This window comes from Ranitomeya imitator, chromosome 5 (assembly GCF_032444005.1).
Source record: "Ranitomeya imitator isolate aRanImi1 chromosome 5, aRanImi1.pri, whole genome shotgun sequence".
Taxonomy (NCBI): Eukaryota; Metazoa; Chordata; class Amphibia; order Anura; family Dendrobatidae; genus Ranitomeya; species Ranitomeya imitator.
Window position 1 is genome coordinate 273994235 of NC_091286.1, and position 21145 is coordinate 274015379.

The window sequence follows — 21145 nt, forward strand, 5'->3', positions numbered from 1 at the left end:
CTTGCCCAGTAGCAGGGGGGCCAAGAAGGAGTAATAGCGTACTGCAGTCAAACTTTCAGAAGCTCCGAACGAAACCCAGATAACTACATTTCCTTTAAAGCGAACTTGTCAGCAAAATATGGCTATGTAAACTACAGGCATTGTCAGGTTGGCATTGTTAAACTGATTAAAATGATACCTGGGGTGAAGAAATCCGTCTTGTGGTTCTTTTGTAATCAATTTTAGAAGTTTTCATTTAATGATATATGCGTGCTTTGGGGAGGGACTATAGGCGGAGTCTTCCTTCATTAACCCTGCTGTTCTGTTTGGTCTGGGGAGACCTATTTTGAACTTTGGTATTTTTTGGGGTGTTCAAGATGCGGTTCTGAAACTTGTGGTTGATTGACTTAAATGAGGATGGGTTGGTCGGCCACGGGTTTCAGAGCCGCATCTTGAATATTTTAAAGAATATTGAAGTTCAAAGTCGGTCATTTTTGACCAACAGAACAGCAGGGTTAAGCTGGAGAAACTAAGAAGAGACTTGCCCACAGTCCCATCTTGAAGCACAAACCGTCTGTATGTCTCTATGATGAGGAACATGTTAATACCTCTGGGCAGGTCTCTTCTTGGTGTCTGGCTTAGAGCACCAAGATAAGACTGCCTGCAGTACCACCCCGGAGCATGGACATATCATTAACTGAAAATTTGTAACACTGATTATACAAGATGGATCGCCTGTGCTATACTATTTTGTGTTATTTTCCTGTTTTGCCCTGAGGGGCCGTGTCTACTTTGCCCTCACCGTGGTTTGTGCTATATACAGTACAGACCAAAAGTTTGGACACACCTTCTCATTTAAAGATTTTTCTGTATTTTCATGACTATGAAAATTGTACATTCACACTGAAGGCATCAAAACTATGAATTAACACGTATGGAATTATATACTTAACAAAAAAGTGTGAAACAACTGAAATTATGTGTTATATTCTAGGTTCTTCAAAGTAGCCACCTTTTGCTTTGATGACTGCTTTTCACGCTCTTGGCATTCTCTTGATGAGCTTCAAGAGGTAATCACCGGGAATGGTCTTCCAACAATCCTGAAGGAGTTCCCAGAGATGCTTAGCACTTGTTGGCCCTTTTGCCTTCACTCTGCGGTCCAGCTCACCCCAAACCATCTTGATTGGGTTCAGGTCTGGTGACTGTGGAGGCCAGATCATCTGTCGTAGCACCCCATCACTCTCCCTCTTGTTCAAATAGCCCTTACACAGCCTGGAGGTGTGTTTGGGGTCATTGTCCTGTTGAAAAATAAATGATGGTCCAACTAAACGCAAACCGGATGGAATAGCATGCCGCTGCAAGATGCTGTGGTAGCCATGCTGGTTCAGTATGCCTCAGAAGCAGAGGTGACTCTTGGTCTTCCTTTCCTGGGGCGGTCCTCATGTGAGCCAGTTTCTTTGTAGCACTTGATGGTTTTTGCCACTGCAGTTGGGGACACTTTCCAAGTTTTCCCAATTTTTCGGACTGACTGACCGTCATTTCTTAAAGTAATGATGTCCACTCGTTTTTCTTTACTTAGCTGCTTTTTTCTTGCCATAATACAAATTCTAACAGTCTGTTCAGTAGGACTATCAGCTGTGTATCCACCAGACTTCTGCACAATACAACTGATGGTCCCAACCCCATTTATAAGGCAATAAATCCCACTTATTAAACCTGACAGGGCACACCTGTGAAGTGAATACCATTCCCAGTGACTACTTCTTGAAGCTCATCAAGAGAATGCCAAGAGTGTGCAAAGCAGGCATCACAGCAAAAGGTGGTTACTTTGAAGAACCTAGAATATAACACATAATTTCAGTTGTTTCACACTTTTTTGTAAGTACCGTATATAATTCCACATGTGTTAATTCATAGTTTTGATGCCTTCAGTGTGAATGTACAATTTTCATGGTCATGAAAATACAGAAAAATCTTTAAATTACAAGGTGTGTCCAAACTTTTGGTCTGTACTGTGCGTGTGTATATATATATATATATATATATATATATATATATATATATATATATATATATATATATATATATATATATATAATAAACCCGTGAGAGGACTTAGAGACGGTGTCCCTGTGCCTACCTGTCTGTCAGCAGCTGTGGATAAATCATATGTCCTGGGGAACAATGCTACAGGGATGGAACAATGGTCGGGCAAAATGGAAATGCTATTCAAACACCTGATCCTGAGCCACCATCGGCAACACCAACAACATCGAGAGCAGCAGCAGCAGCGCCAGAGCAACGGCAGCAGATACATTAGGCAGACAAATATACTCCTGATGCAACAGATTTAACAGCGGCAGAAGCAGGTGAAACGCCTGGTCGGAGATGTCCACATCAGATAAACCGCCCTTCCCCCACATAAAGGTGATGACTGATATGTCCAGAAAGCACTAAGACGAGCCATGCAAAAGATGACCCCAGGCGGTGATATAGAGGCGTTTCTGACTGTTTTTGAGCAGGCTACAGAGCAGTAGAAGCTGTCCCCGGGGCTGTGGGCACAGATGCTGGCCCCTTCTCTGACTGCAGGGCTGTGGAGTCGGTAAGCCACAGTTGCGACTCTTACTCCTGGATTTTATCAGGTTCCGACTCCGCCTCCGACTCCTTCATAAATGGCCAATTTGTAACAATAAATTTACTGTTGTCAAATATTAACATCATGCTTATTCAGTTTCTCACCATCATATAAGTAATCAGACCACTTAGAGCAAAAACTATATTTATTAGAATACAATTTGAATATAGCAAATAACTTTTCTAAACTTTTCTAAACTCTTGTAAGTAAATATGCAATAAACACTGTTATGCAGTTAATAAGAAGAAATCTATAAATTTGTCCTCAGAAAAAGTATTACCTCTGTCAGATCCTCCTTCATGGATCCCTCAAATCTGATCTAATTATTTTGAGAGCAGAGAACAACCTCTCTACACTAACTTGGGTTGGTGGCAAAGCAGTAACCACTCGGGCAACATCTCTGACAATGTCAGGATACAGAGGAATCGCTTGTTGCACTGTTATTTTTGATGAACGGTCAAATTTCTCAATTTCTTTTAGTGCACATGAAAAATTCTGCTGAAATGTACTGGCTGTGTTCTTTGATGGGGATGACTCTTCTATGCGGGATCGCTTTGCACGGTCCTTGTGATCCAAATATTTTTCTAAATTAAATTCTTCATCAGTTGATGAGGGTGAAGATGTGGCAGGACGACCAAATTCTTCTTGTTCCTCCTGACTGTTCTGCAACCCTTTCATCCTTACTGCTATTTCAAACAGAGCTTCTTTTCCTTTAGTTAGCTGTTGATTATCTAGAAGAATCCGATGCATTGGGTCTACATAAACAGCTGCCAAAAGAATGTTATTTTGTAATAGTAGCTCCTCTCTCCGTTTAATTGATGTAGCAATGCCACTTGCAGTTAACCCTCCTCTTTGGGACAGGCGAAACATCAGGTTCTTCCACTCCTTTAAGAAAATACCTGGAGTTAAGTCCTCTGCTTGTAATTTTTTAGTCACTGTAAATGGGTGCTCTAGCAATTTTTCCAGCTCAGTCACCTGATTCCACTGACTTTCATTTAGCGTCAGTTGAAGGTTAGCCATGTCTACAAGAAAGGTTTTCAGTTCAACCAAGCGCTGAATCATTAAGTAAGTATTGCCCCATTGTGTGGCTTGATCAATAATTGCCCCTTTTCCAGCACATCTCTTCAAAATTGAGTCATCTTTAGGGGTTCTGGCAACAGTAGCCAATTTTCTCACCTTGCCAATCAGTGCTGCAGCATGTCCTTCTTGCAGACTGTCTCTTATAGCCAGCTGTAGCGTATGCACAACACAGCGCATGTGATGAATGAAAGAACGTATTGATACAGTTTCAACAAGATCATTTAAACTATCATGTTGCTGTTCATCTGAAGCAACTTCAGTTTGCTCCTCAGTTACAATACTGTGTTCCTCTATTTCAAACATTTCTGTGTCTGTGGACCCAGAATGTTCCTCTAGCTGCTGGTCACCATCATTACTCTCATTCATTAGCTTAATAGTACTTATCATATTTGAAGCATTGTCAGTTTCGACAGAAAGAACTTGCTCTTTTTTAGTTCATAGTCTTGCAGAACCTTTTCCACCAAGACCTGGAGAAACTCACTGGTGTGATGAGCTTTGGTGTATTTTACTGCCAATGTCTTGGTAACTATTTCATTTTTGTCACAAACAAATCGGACATTGATGGCAAAATAGTTCACTCTGTGACGTGTGCAGGCATCCATTTTAAGAAACAGAAAGCGTACCTTGAGAGGTTTTTTAAGTTCTTCCTTTTGTTTAAAAGCTTCTTCGATTACTAATTTTCTAATACTCTCTCTCCTTAGAAACACCAAGCTTGCGGGCCATTTCCCCATTCAGAAACATAAAAGCTGGCCGTGAAAATAATGAAATAGGCCCACCATCATTTACAACAAGCTCTATGACCTGTTTTTTAAATTTATCTACTGTCATTGTCACAGTAACTTTGTCACTGACAAAATATCTTGCAACTGATGGCTGCAAAGTTCTCTGCTCCTTTGTTTGGCTGGAAGAGCTGGGCACTCGTTCATTGGTTTGGATGCAGTTTTTCTCATCCACTGCTTTCAGTACTTCTGGATGAAAGCGCTGTAAATGTCTCTTTAGATTAGAAGCTCTGGTAGGAGCATTTTTATCTTTGCCTGAATATGCACTGATCTTGGCTTCACAGCATTTGTTTTCATCTGGATCATTTGGCATACACTGACAGACATAATGTTTTCTATTTTGAGTGATGGTGAAATGTTCAAATACAGCTGATTTAATGTGACACTTCTTTGACATGGCGGCTTGGTGGCGCAGTGGTTAGCACTGCAGCCTTGCAGCGCTGGAGTCCTGGGTTCAAACCCCACCAAGGACAACATCTGCAAAGAGTTTGTATGTTCTCTCCTTGTTTGCGTGGGTTTCCTCCGGGCACTCCGGTTTCTTCCCACATTCCAAAGACATACTGATAGGGAATGTAGATTGTGAGCCCCATCGGGGACAGTGATGATAATGTGTGCAAAATGTAAAAGCGCTGCGGAATAGGTTAGTGCTATATAAAAATAAAGATTATTATTATTATTATTATTTGACATTCTCAGGTTTTTAATTCTGCATTCACAATCCAAATGACAATTGTTTTTCCTAAAAACAATTGTACAAAATTATTGCCAGGTCGTACAACTGATATAGTGGTCAGTAACACTGTTATTCCTCATGTACTCACAGTTAACTGATGCAAAGTTTGTTGAAAGGATAATACTTCTTACAGTCTTCCTCTTCTGAGTAGCAGCTGTGAGATGCTTGGAAGACACACACCAAACATCTAGTCTAGAGGAGGAGTTTTACTACTAAGAATTTGCAACACATTTTCACTTTCAGTCAGTGGCGTAGGAAGGGGGGTGCGGGGGGGGCGGGCCACCCCGGGCGGCACACTGCGGGGGGCGGGTCACCGGGCCGCGGCCGGCGCTGCAGGAGGAGTGAAAAAAAAAAAAAGATGTGTGCCCTTTAAATCTTCGGGCGCCACCCCCCGTGCCAGCGCTAATACTCACCTCTCCTGGTTCCTGCGGCTGCGCGGTAGCTGCAGCGTCTTCAGCGCTCTCTGACTCTGTGACGTCTCAGGGCAGAGGGCGCGATGACGTCATCACTGCGCGCTCAGCCTCTCTGTCCTGAGCGTTGCAAGCCGGAGAGACGCTGAGTGCACCGGACCTGCGCTGGGAACGGGAGAGGTGAGCATTTTACTTTTTTTTTTTTCTTTTTCTGACTCTGTCTGTCTGGGGGCAATGCTGGAGACCCTGGGGCAGATTTCTGGACAGACTGGGGCAGATTTCTGGACAGACTGGGGCAGATTTCTGGACAGACTGGGGCAGATTTCTGGACAGACTGGGGCAGATTTCTGGACAGACTGGGGCAGATTTCTGGACAGACTGGGGCAGATTTCTGGACAGACTGGGGCAGATTTCTGGACAGACTGGGGCAATGCTGGACACTGGGGCAGATCGCTGGACACACTGGGGGCAATGCTGGAGACCCTGGGGCAGATTTCTGGACACACTGGGGGCAATGCTGGACCCACTGGGGGCAATGCAGGACACACTGGGGCAGATTGCTGGACATACTGGGGCAGATTGCTGGACACACTGGGGGTAATATGCTGGACGCACTGGGGCAATGCTGGAGACCCTGGGGCAGATTTCTGGACATACTGGGGGCAATGCTGGACACACTGGGGGCAATGCAGGACACACTGGGGCAGATTGCTGGACACACTGGGGGTAATATGCTGGACACACTGGGGCAATGCTTGAGACCCTGGGGCAGATTTCTGGACACACTGGGGGCAATGCAGGACATACTGGGGCAGATTGCTGGACACACTGGGGGTAATATGCTGGACACACTGGGGCAGATTGCTGGACAACCTGGGGGTAATATGCTGGACACACTGGGGGTAATATGCTGGACACACTGGGGCAGATTGCTGGACACACTGGGGGCAATATGCTGGACACACTGGGGCAATGCTGGAGACCCTGGGGCAGATTTCTGGACACACTGGGGGCAATGCTGGACAAACTGGGGGCAATGCTGGACACACTGGGGCAATGCTGGACACACTGGGGCAGATTGCTGGACATACTGGGGCAGATTGCTGGACACACTGGGGGTAATATGCTGGACACACTGGGGGTAATATGCTGGACAACCTGGGGGTAATATGCTGGACACACTGGGGGTAATATGCTGGACACACTGGGGCAGATTGCTGGACAACCTGGGGGTAATATGCTGGACACACTGGGGGTAATATGCTGGACACACTGGGGCAGATTGCTGGACAACCTGGGAGTAATATGCTGGACACACTGGGGGTAATATGCTGGACACACTGGGGCAGATTGCTGGACACACTGGGGGCAATATGCTGGACACACTGGGGCAATGCTGGAGACCCTGGGGCAGATTTCTGGACACACTGGGGGCAATGCTGGATGCACTGGGGCAATGCTGGAGACCCGGGGCAGATTTCTGGACACACTGGGGGCAATGCTGGACACACTGGGGGCAATGCAGGACACACTGGGGCAGATTGCTGGACATACTGGGGCAGATTGCTGGACATACTGGGGCAGATTGCTGGACACACTGGGGGTAATATGCTGGACGCACTGGGGCAATGCTGGAGACCCTGGGGCAGATTTCTGAACACACTGGGGGCAATGCTTGACACACTGGGGGTAATGCAGGACACACTGGGGCAGATTGCTGGACACACTGGGGGTAATATGCTGGACACACTGGGGCAATGCTGGAGACCCTGGGGCAGATTTCTGGACACACTGGGGGCAATGCTGGATGCACTGGGGCAATGCTGGAGACCCGGGGCAGATTTCTGGACACACTGGGGGCAATGCTGGACACACTGGGGGCAATGCAGGACACACTGGGGCAGATTGCTGGACATACTGGGGCAGATTGCTGGACACACTGGGGGTAATATGCTGGACGCACTGGGGCAATGCTGGAGACCCTGGGGCAGATTTCTGAACACACTGGGGGCAATGCTTGACACACTGGGGGTAATGCAGGACACACTGGGGCAGATTGCTGGACACACTGGGGGTAATATGCTGGACACACTGGGGCAATGCTTGAGACCCTGGGGCAGATTTCTGGACACACTGGGGGCAATGCAGGACATACTGGGGCAGATTGCTGGACACACTGGGGGTAATATGCTGGACACACTGGGGCAGATTGCTGGACAACCTGGGGGTAATATGCTGGACACACTGGGGGTAATATGCTGGACACACTGGGGCAGATTGCTGGACACACTGGGGGCAATATGCTGGACACACTGGGGCAATGCTGGAGACCCTGGGGCAGATTTCTGGACACACTGGGGGCAATGCTGGACAAACTGGGGGCAATGCAGGACACACTGGGGCAATGCTGGACACACTGGGGCAGATTGCTGGACATACTGGGGCAGATTGCTGGACACACTGGGGGTAATATGCTGGACACACTGGGGGTAATATGCTGGACAACCTGGGGGTAATATGCTGGACACACTGGGGGTAATATGCTGGACACACTGGGGCAGATTGCTGGACAACCTGGGGGTAATATGCTGGACACACTGGGGGTAATATGCTGGACACACTGGGGCAGATTGCTGGACAACCTGGGAGTAATATGCTGGACACACTGGGGGTAATATGCTGGACACACTGGGGCAGATTGCTGGACACACTGGGGCAGATTGCTGGACACACTGGGGGCAGGACTGGAGGCATGGGCAGAATGTAGACACGGGGCAGAATGAAAGACATGGGGCAGGATTGGATCATGGGGCAGGATGGATACGATGGAGACTGATGGGGCAGGATGGGGAGATCATATGGGGTAGAATGGATACTCATGAGGGCAGGATGGGAGAACATGGCTGGAGCCAGGAATGAGATAAACGGGGCCAGGGTGGGGAATAGTATTACCATAGGGGCTAATTAAGGGATGTTATTACAGCAGTGATGTATTTATTTTATTTTTTGAGTATACTGTTTTAAATGGGGGGGGGGGGGCAGTCCTGTTACTGTGCAGAGTGACACTATATCACCTTTTTTTCTTCATGTGGTGTAATGTAGAAGTTGTTAAAAATTAAGTAATGTGTTCTGCAAGCGGAGCTCGAGATAACTGTTATTTCCTGCAGAAACGAGTGCTGGCTGGGAAAAATGATGGCGGTCTGTGCTGGATGAAAGATGAATGAAGGACTTCACCTAGAGACGTCACTGGTGAGTCAGTGTTACCTATACACTGACACTATACACTATATACTATATACAGCGGTCCTGTGTACAATGTCACCAGTGATCACTGTATTACCTATACATTATATACAGAGCTCCTGTGTATAATACCACCAGTGATCTCTGTATTACCTCTACACAGACACTGCATACTAAGTACAGATCTCCTGTGAATACTGGCACTTATGGTGATAGTATTGTGTTTTTTTTTTCTTTATTACTGATCAGTATTGTAGTATTCAGTCACTATGTGGTGGTAATATGTGGTCTGGAAATGGTGTTGTGATATTTGTCCCTTGTATGTGCTATTTGGTCACCAAGTGGTGGTAATATGTGATCTGGTCATGGTGAGGCGGTATTTGTCCCTTGTATATAGTATTATTCGGTCACTATGTGGTCTGGTCATGGTGTGGTGGTATTTGTCCCTTGTATATAGTATTATTCGGTCACTATGTGGTCTGGTCATGGTGTGGTGGTGTTTCTTCCTGTATGTGATATTATTGGTCTTGGTATAGTGGATTCTGTTGTGTATGGCGGTCATTTGTTCTCTCTGATATTAATTAATTAAAAGTCACAGGTTTGGCATGTGGGGGTGACACCATTAGGCCCAGTTTAAGGTGTACAAAACAGGAAAACTATTTTTGGTAAAATTTGTGTGTATTGAGCGGGGGGGGGGGGGGGGGGGGCGCCAAACTCGGGAGCAGCCCCGGGCGGCAAAAGCTCTAGCTACGCCTCTGCTTTCAGTTTCATACATTGTAAGTAGGGGGGTTGGTGCAGCATGAGGTTAACCAAGTATAAGATTAGATAAGGGCAGTGGAGAACAGTGAGGCTATGTGCACACGTACAGGTTTTTTCGCGCTAAAAACGCTATAAAAACTCAATAAAAACGCATACATTATGCATTCTATCATTTAGAATGCATTCTGCATTTTTTGTGCACATGGATGCGTTTTTTTCCGCGGAAAAAAACGCATCGTGGTAAAAAAAATGATCATGTTCATTATTTTTGCGGATTTTCTGCGTTTTTCCCGCAATTCTGTGCATTTGGGAAAAAACACAGCAAAAACTCGTCAAAAACGCGTCAAGATCACGGTAAAATCGCGGTAAAAACGCATGCGGATTTCTGGCAGAAATGTCCGGTTTTTATCGGGAAAATTTCTGCAAGAAATCCTGACGTGTGCACATACCCTCACACACAAGAAGTAAGAAATGTCTCTATCTCCTTTGAACTGCTTATCACTGTTGTTCATAGTTTGATAGAACATATATATTTGAGTAACATTTATAAAGTTCAATTATGAAAATATTATGAAATATTAATCCTTTTTTTTTTAAAGCTGGAGTCGGTACATTTCTACCTACCCCGACTCCAACCAAAACTAATTCTGACTCCATGACTCCAACTCCACAGCCCTGCTAGATGGCACAAGAAACCCGCCAAACTTTATCATATGGGCCTATCAGAAACTAGTGCTTGCTGGAGATGTGATACATATACTATTATTATTATTATTATTTATATAGCACCATTAATTCCATGGTGCTGCACATGAGACGAGGTTACATCAAAATAAAAATATCACTTACAGTAAACAAAACTAACAATGACAGACTGATAAGGAGGGAAGATGACCCTGCCCTTGTGGGCTTACATTCTACAGGATTGTGGGGAAGGAGACAGTAGGTTGGGGGTTGCAGTAGCTCCGGTGGTGTTGAGGTGGTCGTGTGGTCATTACAGGTTGTAAGCTTCTTTGAAGAGATGGGTTTTCAGGTTCTGTTTGAAGGATCCAAATGTGGTGGATAACCGGACGTGTTGAGGCACAGAATTCCAGATGATGGGGGATATTCAGGAGAAGTCTTGGAGGCGATTGGGTGAGGACAAATAAGTGTGGAGGAGAGAAGGAGGTCTTGGGAGGACCGGCGATTAGGTGAGTTAAGATATTGAGAGATTAGTACGAAAATATATGGAGGAGAAAGGTTATGAATGGCTTTGTAGATCAGTGTTAGTAGTTTAAACTGGATACGCTGGGAAATTGGGAGCCAGTGAAGGGATTTGCAAAGAGGTTAAGCAGGAGTGTAGCAAGGAGTGAGATTAATTAGTCAGGCAGCAGAGCTAAAGACGGACTGGAGGGGTGGGAGAGTGTTAGAGGGTAGGCCACAAAGGAGGATGTAGCAGTAGTCGAGGCGAGAGATGATTAGGGCATGCACAAGCATTTTTGTAGAGTGAGGGTTGAGGAAAGTACGGATTCTGGAAATATTTTTGAGCTGGAGGCGACAGGAGGTGGCGAGAGCTTGGGTGTGCGGTTTAAAGAACAGGGCAGAGTCAAGGGTTACTCTGTGGCAGCGGATTACCGGGACAGGGGAAAGTATGAATTCATTTATTGTGATAGATAGATCAGGTAGGATAATTAGTTCGGTTTTGTCCACATTGATTTTGAGGAAGCGAGAGAAGAAGGAGAGTATGGTTGATGGACACTCTGGGATCCTGCAGAGCAGAGAGGTGACATCTGGTGACACATACGGGTCACCACACGCACATCTTTTGGGACTGCTCAGTGCTTAGTGGCTTTTGGTCGGATATTAATCGAGAACTTAAAAAATTACAACTCCTTACTTCTGACCTACAGGCTGTAGAAGCTCTTTTGTCGTGCCCATCCAAAAGCTTTAAGCCATTGAAACATGGCCTTCTCCCTTTACTAATCAGTTCAGCAAAACACTTAATCGCTCTGCAGTGGAAGGACGAGTCCCCTCCCGCTTTCCAGGAATGTAAAGTGAATCTAAAGTGAATCAAGTTTCCCGTCTCAAGAACTCACCAGCTGGGAATCACGCACCCACAAAATATGTAGTAAAACTTGGGCTCCTTGGAAGCAATTACATAGTTATTATTCAAGTGGAAAGACATAAGCTTGTATATGTCCGTACTCTCAGTGAGTCTAAGCCTCCTCGTTGCCACATTCGCACTATCATGAATTCTACTCACCATAATTGGCCATATGTCTCTGGCCCTCATATACTTACCTCCTGGCGAATTTGTTAGCTTGGCTATATGCTATCAATTATGTGTACCTCCTCCTTTGTTGTTTATTTGTTAGTAATTCCCCCATGATACCTTGTTTGATAGAGATAACCCAACCTAACCTATGTTTTTGAACTCCCCCGTCCCTTCCCTATCTTTCCCCATGACTCCCCCCCCCCCCTTGCTTCCAAACCCACCCTCCCCTTTTCCCTTATCGTCAGTTTAACTAAATGCTGATTTGTAATAGGTAACTATTTTCTGTTTGTACTATTTTCCCTGATATACCATACTTAAAGAATAAAAAAAAAAATCAGCAAGGGATCAAATACTTATTTCCCCCAATGTAAATGGTCAAAAGAACACTTGTGGTGGTTCACATTCTGGAGTACACAGATGTGGACATGTGATCGAGAATTTGTCTAAAGAATAGTTTGATATGTGAGTGATCAAGTCTTGGAGTTAATTGTCAAGATTACCTGATTTTTCAAGAACATTTGCGTGGTCCACATTCTGGAGCATGCAGACGTAGGTATGTTGACAAGCATTTGTCTGAAGAATAGTTTGGTAAGTGAGTGATGAAGTACTGGAATTAATTGTGAAATGAGGTAAAATGTGTTTTATTGATAAAAAATATTCTTTTTATTACTTGTCCAATAAAAATTCCTCTCTGCTGGGGCCCACTAAACAGAAAATATAAATTATTTGAAAAAAGACGATTTGGTGTTACTAGCGTCAAATTAATAATGGGACGTTGTGTGGTAGATTACAAAACGGGAGATACAAAGGCTTGGTTAGGGCAATAACACCGGAATCACTCCTTCTACCGCACTTCCCACAAACCCGGCATCTTTCTTGGGGATGGCTTTGAATGGGAGTGGCAGGAACTGGGAAAAAAAAATTCTTTTAGTCTCTGGACATCCTCTGACTTGAAAACTGCCTCCTATGCTGTTGAGTCAGACGAGAGAGAAATTATTTTGACACCGGAATGTCACTTTTTTAATGTGATCGTCGTTATTCGTTGAATAATGGCGATCTTGAAATTGGGGACAGTAAAAAATGACCCTGATCATATCTTCCAGGGTATCGTCTACCCCAGGTAGCTGAAACCTCAGAGATTTTCAAACTCTTGGAGGGAGCGCTATTTTATTCCCGATCCGCATTTTAAAACAGTGATTAGGGAATAAGGCTCCTTAGAGGCCACCGTTTTTAATGCATATCGGTGCTCGATAAGGGTAACTCATAGCTACACTGTTTTTTCTATATCTTGAAAATAATGTTTCTCTTTTGTCTTCAACAGTTGATTTATGACAGTTTTGCCCAGTACCTAGTGGCTGAAAAAGGTTATAAAGAAGACTTACTATCTGTTACATTCGAAGACTGGGATTTCTGGTAATCCTTTTTTTTTTTTTTTTTTAGTAGTAGTAACTAAATTGAACTATATTATATTAGGTCCTTCCCAATATATTATGTACTGTTATATCATATTCCAGCTTTCAGGCTCTGAGGTAGGTCTGCATTTTTCCAGGTAGATGATGGCTGTGTTACTCAGCCATCATCTGCCACTAAGAGTGGCATTTGTAACGCGACGTTAGGCAGGTGCATCATTCCATGTGCCCATCGGCATACCTGATACGCGATCTTGAGGCCCTTATAGGTTGCCATGACAGGCGAGTATTTACTGAAGACCTCGGTGCCTGTCATGACAATTCTCCTATGAAAGCCAGCCTGTAGCTGGTGTTCATAGGAGACAGTGGTTTTGCTGTGTATAGTACCAGTGTAATAAGAAAAAATGCTGAACTCACCACTTTGTTTTCATATCACATGTGAAACCCCCTTGAACTTCTGCCCAGCAGCAATGTAGGAAAATTTTGTAAAAAAGCAGGAACATCCACTAATAAAACAATGTCCTTTATTTCAAACCTGTAAAAAACGTGTAAAACCACACTTAGTCATAGACATATAAAAAAATCATATCTCTATTGCTAAGGACAGAAACGTGTCAGATGTCTTCATGAGCCAACAGAATGGTTTTTAACTAATTTGAGATAAAGGATAACATTTTAAAAGTGGATGTTCCTGCTTTTTTGCCAAATTTTCCTATAATACAAGTTATCGAATGATCACAGGCTCAAGTCCCGTAAGAGAAGTGACAGATACAATAGGAAGTAAAACAACATGTTTATAAAAATATGAAAAAAAATATAATAGTTGAAATCACCCCATTTTCCTCAAATTAAACATAAAGAAAAAATAAATACATAATTACACATATTTGGTATCTCTATGTCCATAAAAGTTAGATCTGTCAAAATCTAAAATAAATTAGTTCAGATCTGTTAGAACGGAAGCTATTTGTACAGATCACTTCTGTTCTGGCTCGTATAGGAGGGTCTGGGTGATATTACTTTCATATACCCTATTTGGGCATAGTCACATGGGCTGTCTTTATTAGACTACCTTTTTAATATACCTCTTCATGTATTACTCTTTACCTTTTTATGTATTTTTATTCAAATGTAATATTTTATCTTTATTAAAAACATTTAGGTCCCGATATGGGATGAGCGAACATGCTTGGTTATCGTGTTATCAGAGTATCTTGGGTGTGATCGAATAATATGTTCGAGTCCCCGAGCCGGCATGATTCGCATTGATTGCCTAACAAGCAATCCCCGCATATGTTGCGGCTATCTAACAGTCGCGAATGATGCAGCCACGGGGGTCTCGAAGACATTATTCGAGCATGCCCAAGATACTTGGATAACACCCGAGCATGCTCGGATAACACGATATCCCAGCACGTTCGCTCATCACTAGTCTCAATTCATCAAGTGAGGTTTTTTAAGTCGCTTTCCTTTTATCTATTTTGGTTTAGGTTGCTGCTTAATGAAGGTGTTCAAATATGGGCTTTCTTCCTGTCTCAAAACTGTTTTAGTGACCAAAATTTTGACGTATTTAAAATTACACCAAATGGGGACTGGAGTGAAGTGGTGCCAAATTTTGCAACTTTTTTAAAAGTCTCAACGTGATGAAGGAAGCTAAAACATCTGGAGTTGCTACTGAGTAGGGATGAGCGGACCCATGGAAGTTCGGGTTCTGGTACCTGACCCAAACTTTATTTGTGTGGGTACTAGAACTGTACCCGAACTTAAACCAGATCCCAAACATCATTGAAAAAAATGGGGACTCAAACTTTTGATGTTTAAAACTCTTCCCCTGGAACTCCGAACATTGCAACGGAGGATTGGGAGAAGCTGGTGTTCGGCATTTAGCATTGGACACTTACTGTTCAATACGAACCCTGAACTTTTAAGTTCGGGTTCGCTCATCTCTACTAGTGAGTTAAAGTGAGTTAAAGGGTTGTTCTAACCTGCAGTTTTTTGGAGTGCTCGGTTTCTCTGCCTCCCAGCTTCCTGTTTGCCAGAGGGCAATGAGAGATCAGAGCAGCAAAAGGTTATGCATTGAGTATCTTCCCAACTACTGACATCAGTGGTTTCCTAAGTATCCACTTCATGAAAGGGGAATAAGAGGACATGGGACTCTTGAGCTTAAAAGGCTGCTGAAACTTTGTAGGTTATTGGGCTCCTGAGATCATTAAGTAATTTTAGCAGCCATTTCATGTATAAAAAATATCTGCTGACTCAAACTATCAAAGTGATTGAGTGTTTAATAGATGAAGATAAGCTTTGTATAGAGATCCTTAACACATTTTTTGCTGAATGTTTTAGCTTCAAAGGCTTGGTGTTGGATTTGGAAGAAGGAAACTTTCTTAAACTTGCTGCAGATGGAACTATTCTCAGGTATCTGCCATCTGAATACCTTTTTCTCATTTTAGATATTTTTAACTACAAGGTTGTAAATTTATTTCTACATACTTGGGACAGTTGCACGGTTATTGAGTTTTCATCTATATAAATTGCAAATATTCATTTTTGGTGAATTAAGTATTATAATAAATGTAACCTGCAATATATTGTCACGATCCTGCGTGCACCATCTTGGTGTACAAGATTAGGGTTAAGACTGATTATTAGTAGCCAAACAGCATTTTGTTGGTGATGGTTATGCATAGAAAACTCATATTTTACATAGTAGCCATTCTAATGATATGTAATTCCACTATATGTAAGTGATACTGTAAATGTATTATGAATTAAATGGATTTTTCAGTTTTGATTAATGGTAATTAATATCCATGGGAATGCTGTTAGCCTTGCTTCCCCTCCTGCCATTCCAGCGCTGCCTCTACATCACTGTCCTCAGTCGTTACTGACATTGCTGGCATGGCTGCAATGAGAACGTGTCAGGAAGTCACCTAGTCAGCACTCTCTTTCCAGTGATTTAGCTGCCAGCGGTTATGTGCTGTAGTCATTACCGCTGTGCTGCAGCCGTGTCAACATTGTAAGAAGACAAAGTTCTTTTCTGCTGTTCTGTGTGAGTTACTTGTCTCACACTGGCAAACCCCCCCCTTCATGTAGAATAAGCTCTGGAGGCAGAGTTGTCTTCCAGGCACCAGGCCTGGAATAGGTCATTTACATATAAGAAAACGTGGATTTCTCTGGAATACGACATCAAGTCGCAGATATCAAGGTATCATTTTATTCAGCTTCCTATTACCTACATGCCCACTGTTGTGCAGCGGTAGCACACTTCTGCAGTGATGAGGCAGTGACCCAGCAAAGTTCAAAGCAAAACGTCTCTTTAACGTTCAACTCAGCAAAACACAGCACAAGATATCCTCCGGATCGCAGCCGGGCATATATATACTCTGGATTACAGTCACTAAACATGCCAGTCCACCTCTGACCGATTGCCATAGGCGACTGCACTGCTGTGTTAATGTGCTACTCACAGCTTTACACCGTACACGATATACTTTGTTTACAGTCGCTAAACATCCTCCTATTGAGACCTGTTACCGTGGACGACTGCACCACTGTATTAATGTTCTACTCACAGTATTACACAGTACACAATATCCTCTGGATCACAGCTGGGCACCATATCCTCCAGTTTACAGTCACTAAACATGCCAGTCCTCCGGGCACAGGACAGTCTACCTCTGGTTCGCCGCCGGGCACGAGACAGTCCACCTCCGAGACCAGTTACCGTGGGCGACTGCACCAGAGTGTACGCTTTGGGAGCCAGGCGTCTCAGTTCCCCTGGCTGTTTGGCTCCGCTGGCCTGTATTGCCTCACAGTGTAGAGCTCTGCAGAGCTGACTGCTCTGTACTCCTCCAAACACCAGACTGACCCTGACACACCCAAACCTTATACTGCAAGGTTTTTAACTAGCAACCTGTGGCCTTAAGCCACACGGGAAACCCAGCCTGGAATGAAACGGACTGCACAACTACCATCATGCAGTCTGTTTCAAAACACAAAAGCCCAGAGCAGGTTTTCTCTAAATCAGCCTTGGACAACCAGCATGTCCAAGACCTATACTCACTTTAGTCTACATTGCAACCACAGCTACGCCTGTGACTGCAATGCACTCTCATGGCCTCAGTACGCCTCCGTGCGCATACTGGGGGGAGAAATACAGTGACCCACACATGTAACACCAGACACTGCCTCACACCATATAGACGCCTTAGGAGGGTTGATCCTACTGACAGATTCCCTTTAGCTACATTATATGCATCTATTCAATTGAATGGCCATCCATGTAATACATGGACAAGCTAGGTCTACATGAGCGAGAGATAATAATGTTTGCGAGTGGCACTTTGCTCTGGTACATGTAAGGGGCTTTTGCGTACACAAGGGGTTATTATAATACAATCCCTTTAGCAACAATAGGTTTGTTTCCCCAAAACATTCCACCAGAATTCTGGTTTAAAAGCTTTGAAAAGTTGCAAAAGTTAGGCAAAACTCAGGGGTCTGCACTTCTTTATGAATCAGGAGCATCTGACTCCAGTACGCCTGCTCACCAAGACCTTCATGATTAATGCCGGTCTTAATGAATCAGGCCCATAATGTAGTAATTATTCATGTGGTAGTAATGTAAGATAAGTACAATACCTAGGAAGTATAGATGTTCAAATTAAGGGGCAGACCTATCAAAACTTTCTGGCAAGAAAATTGCCTTTTTATCCATAGCAAGCAATCGCAGCTCAGATTTAATTGAGAGTTTTGATAATTTGCCCTTCAGTCTTCATCTTCTGTCTCCCCGATCTTGAATTACATATTTAAGGAGTTATCAGGTGAAAAGGCTCTACATACAATCTGCTAATGCAATCACAGCTAGAAGATAAACGTAAACTGACATTTTATTTTTTTTAATTTTTTACAGGGCATCTCATGGCACCAAGATGATGACTGCTGAAATGATTGAAGAGGTTTATGGAGAAAAAAGAGAGTGGAAACATTTTAAAGCAATCAATGGGACGTATGCACGATCAGGTAAGGCATGACCACTTAAGGAATATAACCTTTAAGGGGTTGTCATATCCTGGGTGCCATGCAGGGGTTCCTCCACTCAGGACATCTATCACCCGTAACAATTTGAAGTGGGCACCATGTAAGATCACATTTGACTGTTTGACTTTTGTTTTCAACACAACCCATTAAAATGCTGGGGTGGTCTTGTATGCTACAAAATGCCATATGTTATATTTTAAAGGTTATTCCCATTGCAACTTTGCAATTTACCACTTATTAAAAATTGTTATCAATCCCAAGAACAGAGCCATTTTTAGTTCTATAGTTTATTGCACATTGCCTTGGTTACCGACCAACTCAGCAGTTTTATCAAAGATGGCCAGTTTTCTAGGCAAGGAGTGCAGATCTTTATTATGCAGCCTGAAAGCACTGCCGTGAAGCTGGCCAGATCAGCCTTAGTCCCTCTGCAATCCTCTAATGCTGTCTCTGATTGCAGCATTGGAGAGCCCGCAGTTCACACAATCAAAGATGGTTGGCTGCAGCACTGATGACGTGAGGTCACCGCTGCAGCCAGTCAATGAAGACCAGAGGCAGCAGTGCAGAGAGGTTGCTAGAGTAGTAATAAAAACCTTTGCTAGAAAACACCTTTACCACAATGATTTTATTTGGTAAAGTTTATGTATTGAGCAGAAGATGGCGATAAAGTCCATCTGTGGCCCAGCGAAGTGCTGGACTGTGCAGCTACCGTATGTCAGTAGTTTTCAGGATATCACATGGAACAGCTTTAAAAATTTATTTTGTTACGAGCTTGCAATATGAGTGGTGTAATTGTTTTCATGTGATTATGTTATTCGACGTTATTAAATCAATGCTTATTAGATCCAGCTATACCATATTTTCCCATGACATTGATAGTTATGTTTAATTACTATGAATGTGTATTTCCCGTCTCCTATTATTTCCTATTTGTAACTGAATGGCTTGAGGTTTTTGAATAAAATATGATATTAGTGATCTTGAGTAAATGCATCATTCAGATTTGAATTATTTTTACGTTTGGGTAAGAATGCTTTTCAGTAATCATTTTACTCAAGAGAAAAAAAAAATCCTGTCACCTTAACCGAATAGGGGCTCCACACTCACATAAAATAAGGTTGACAGGTTTGGGTACACTGAGTGCTCACAATTGTGTGCCATTCAAGAACAGGATTTATTTTATCCCTCTATTGTTGGTTCCAAGCAGTAATCTAGAAAACATTGCCCACAAATGGCTGATTACTTCATAGAGAGAGTCCAGAGTCTCCAGTGACACCTACGGGAGGTAGCGAGTCAGTATTGACCATTTAAAGAGTCTTGCGTTATGATGTAGGATACTAAAAAATAAAGCACAATCGCCACTTGCAGATAGTTATTTCAGAGGTTTCTGTCCCTCATCAAAGACTTTAAAGATGCGGCTGCTGGAAACAAGGTCAGAAAAAAATGGATTGTCACATCTGATCTTTTTTTGTACCATAAAATAGCAAAATTGAAATCTGTTGTTTTGTTGTTGCAGCTAAATACTACTTCTATGACAACTACTTTGACTTGCCAGGAGCTCTTCTGTGTGCTAAAATTGTTGATTCTTTAGAAACGGTGAGTAAAAATATAGCAATGGAAAATCATTCATTATATTTGCGACTAACAGGGAATGATACTGGTTATCGTATTTACTCGAGTATAAGCCGACCCGAGTATAAACCGAGGCACCTAATTTTGCCACGGAAAACAGGGTAAGCTCATTGAGTCGCATATAAGCCGGGTATGCATTGTCCCCTCATCACTGTCCTGCTATGTGTGGCTCCCCCGTCCTGTCCTGCTCTGTGTGTCTCCCCATCCCTGTCCTGCTCTGTGTGGCTCCCCCTGTTGTATTCATGGCTCCCTCGGCTCCCCCGTCCCACCCTTGTATGCATGGCTGGGCTCCGCCGTCCTATCTTGTATTCATGGTTCGGCTCCCACGTCCCATCCTTGTATGCATGGCTCGGCTCCCCAGTCCCATCCTTGTATGCATGGCTCCTCTTCTCCGTCCCATCTTGTATGCATGGCTCGGCTCCCCTGTCCCATCCTTGTATGCATGGCTTGGCTCCCACGTCCCATCCTTGTATGCATGACTGGGCTCCCCCGTCCCATCCTTGTATGCATGGCACGGCTCCCCTGTCCCATCCTTGTATACATGGCTCGGCTCCCCCGTCCCATCTTGTATTCATGGCTCCCTCGGCTCCCCTGTCCCATCCTTGTATGCATGGCTCGGCTCCCCCATCCCATCCTTGTATGCATGGCTCGGCTCCCCTGTCCCATCCTTGTATACATGGCTCGGCTCCCCCGTCCCATCCTTGTATGCATGGCTCGGCTCCCCCGTCCCATCCTTGTATGCATGGCTCGGTTCCGTCCCGTCCTCTCCCATCATACTCGCCCTCCTCGCGCCGTTGCTGAACGTCCCTGCATCTCTGTTGTCCCGATGCGGCAGCTCTTCGTGTGCTGCGCGGTCATGTTGTACCGCTCATTAAGGTAATGAATATGCGCTCCATACCTATGGGAGTGGAGAGGCTTGCATATTCATTACTTTAATGAGCGTACCACTTGACCGCTCAGCACAGGACAACGGAGAGGCAGGGACGTGCAGCGACGGCGTGAGGAGGGTGAGTATGATGTCATAGCTGCCAGCTCCTGCCGCTGCTCCGCCGCTCCCCTCCCCCTCCAGCTTTCTGGAAAAAGACTTATGTATAACCTGAGGGGGGGCGTTTTCAGCACAAAAAAATGTGCTGAAAATCTCGGCTTATACACGAGTATATATGGTAATTTTTCCATAGACTGTTCTGCAGTAGCATCA

The 21145-nt window shown here is 44.0% G+C and overlaps 1 protein-coding gene across 1 annotated transcript in view; it reads left to right on the forward strand.

Moving 5' to 3' along the window:
• Positions 1-21145, forward strand: part of NT5DC1 (5'-nucleotidase domain containing 1) — a 394037-nt gene that overhangs the window by 14926 nt on the left and 357966 nt on the right. The window contains exons 2-5 of the mRNA XM_069726170.1: positions 13194-13285; positions 15625-15696; positions 18191-18300; positions 19832-19911. Of these exons, the coding sequence (XP_069582271.1) occupies positions 13194-13285; positions 15625-15696; positions 18191-18300; positions 19832-19911 (354 nt within the window). The remainder of the gene's footprint in view (positions 1-13193; positions 13286-15624; positions 15697-18190; positions 18301-19831; positions 19912-21145) is intronic.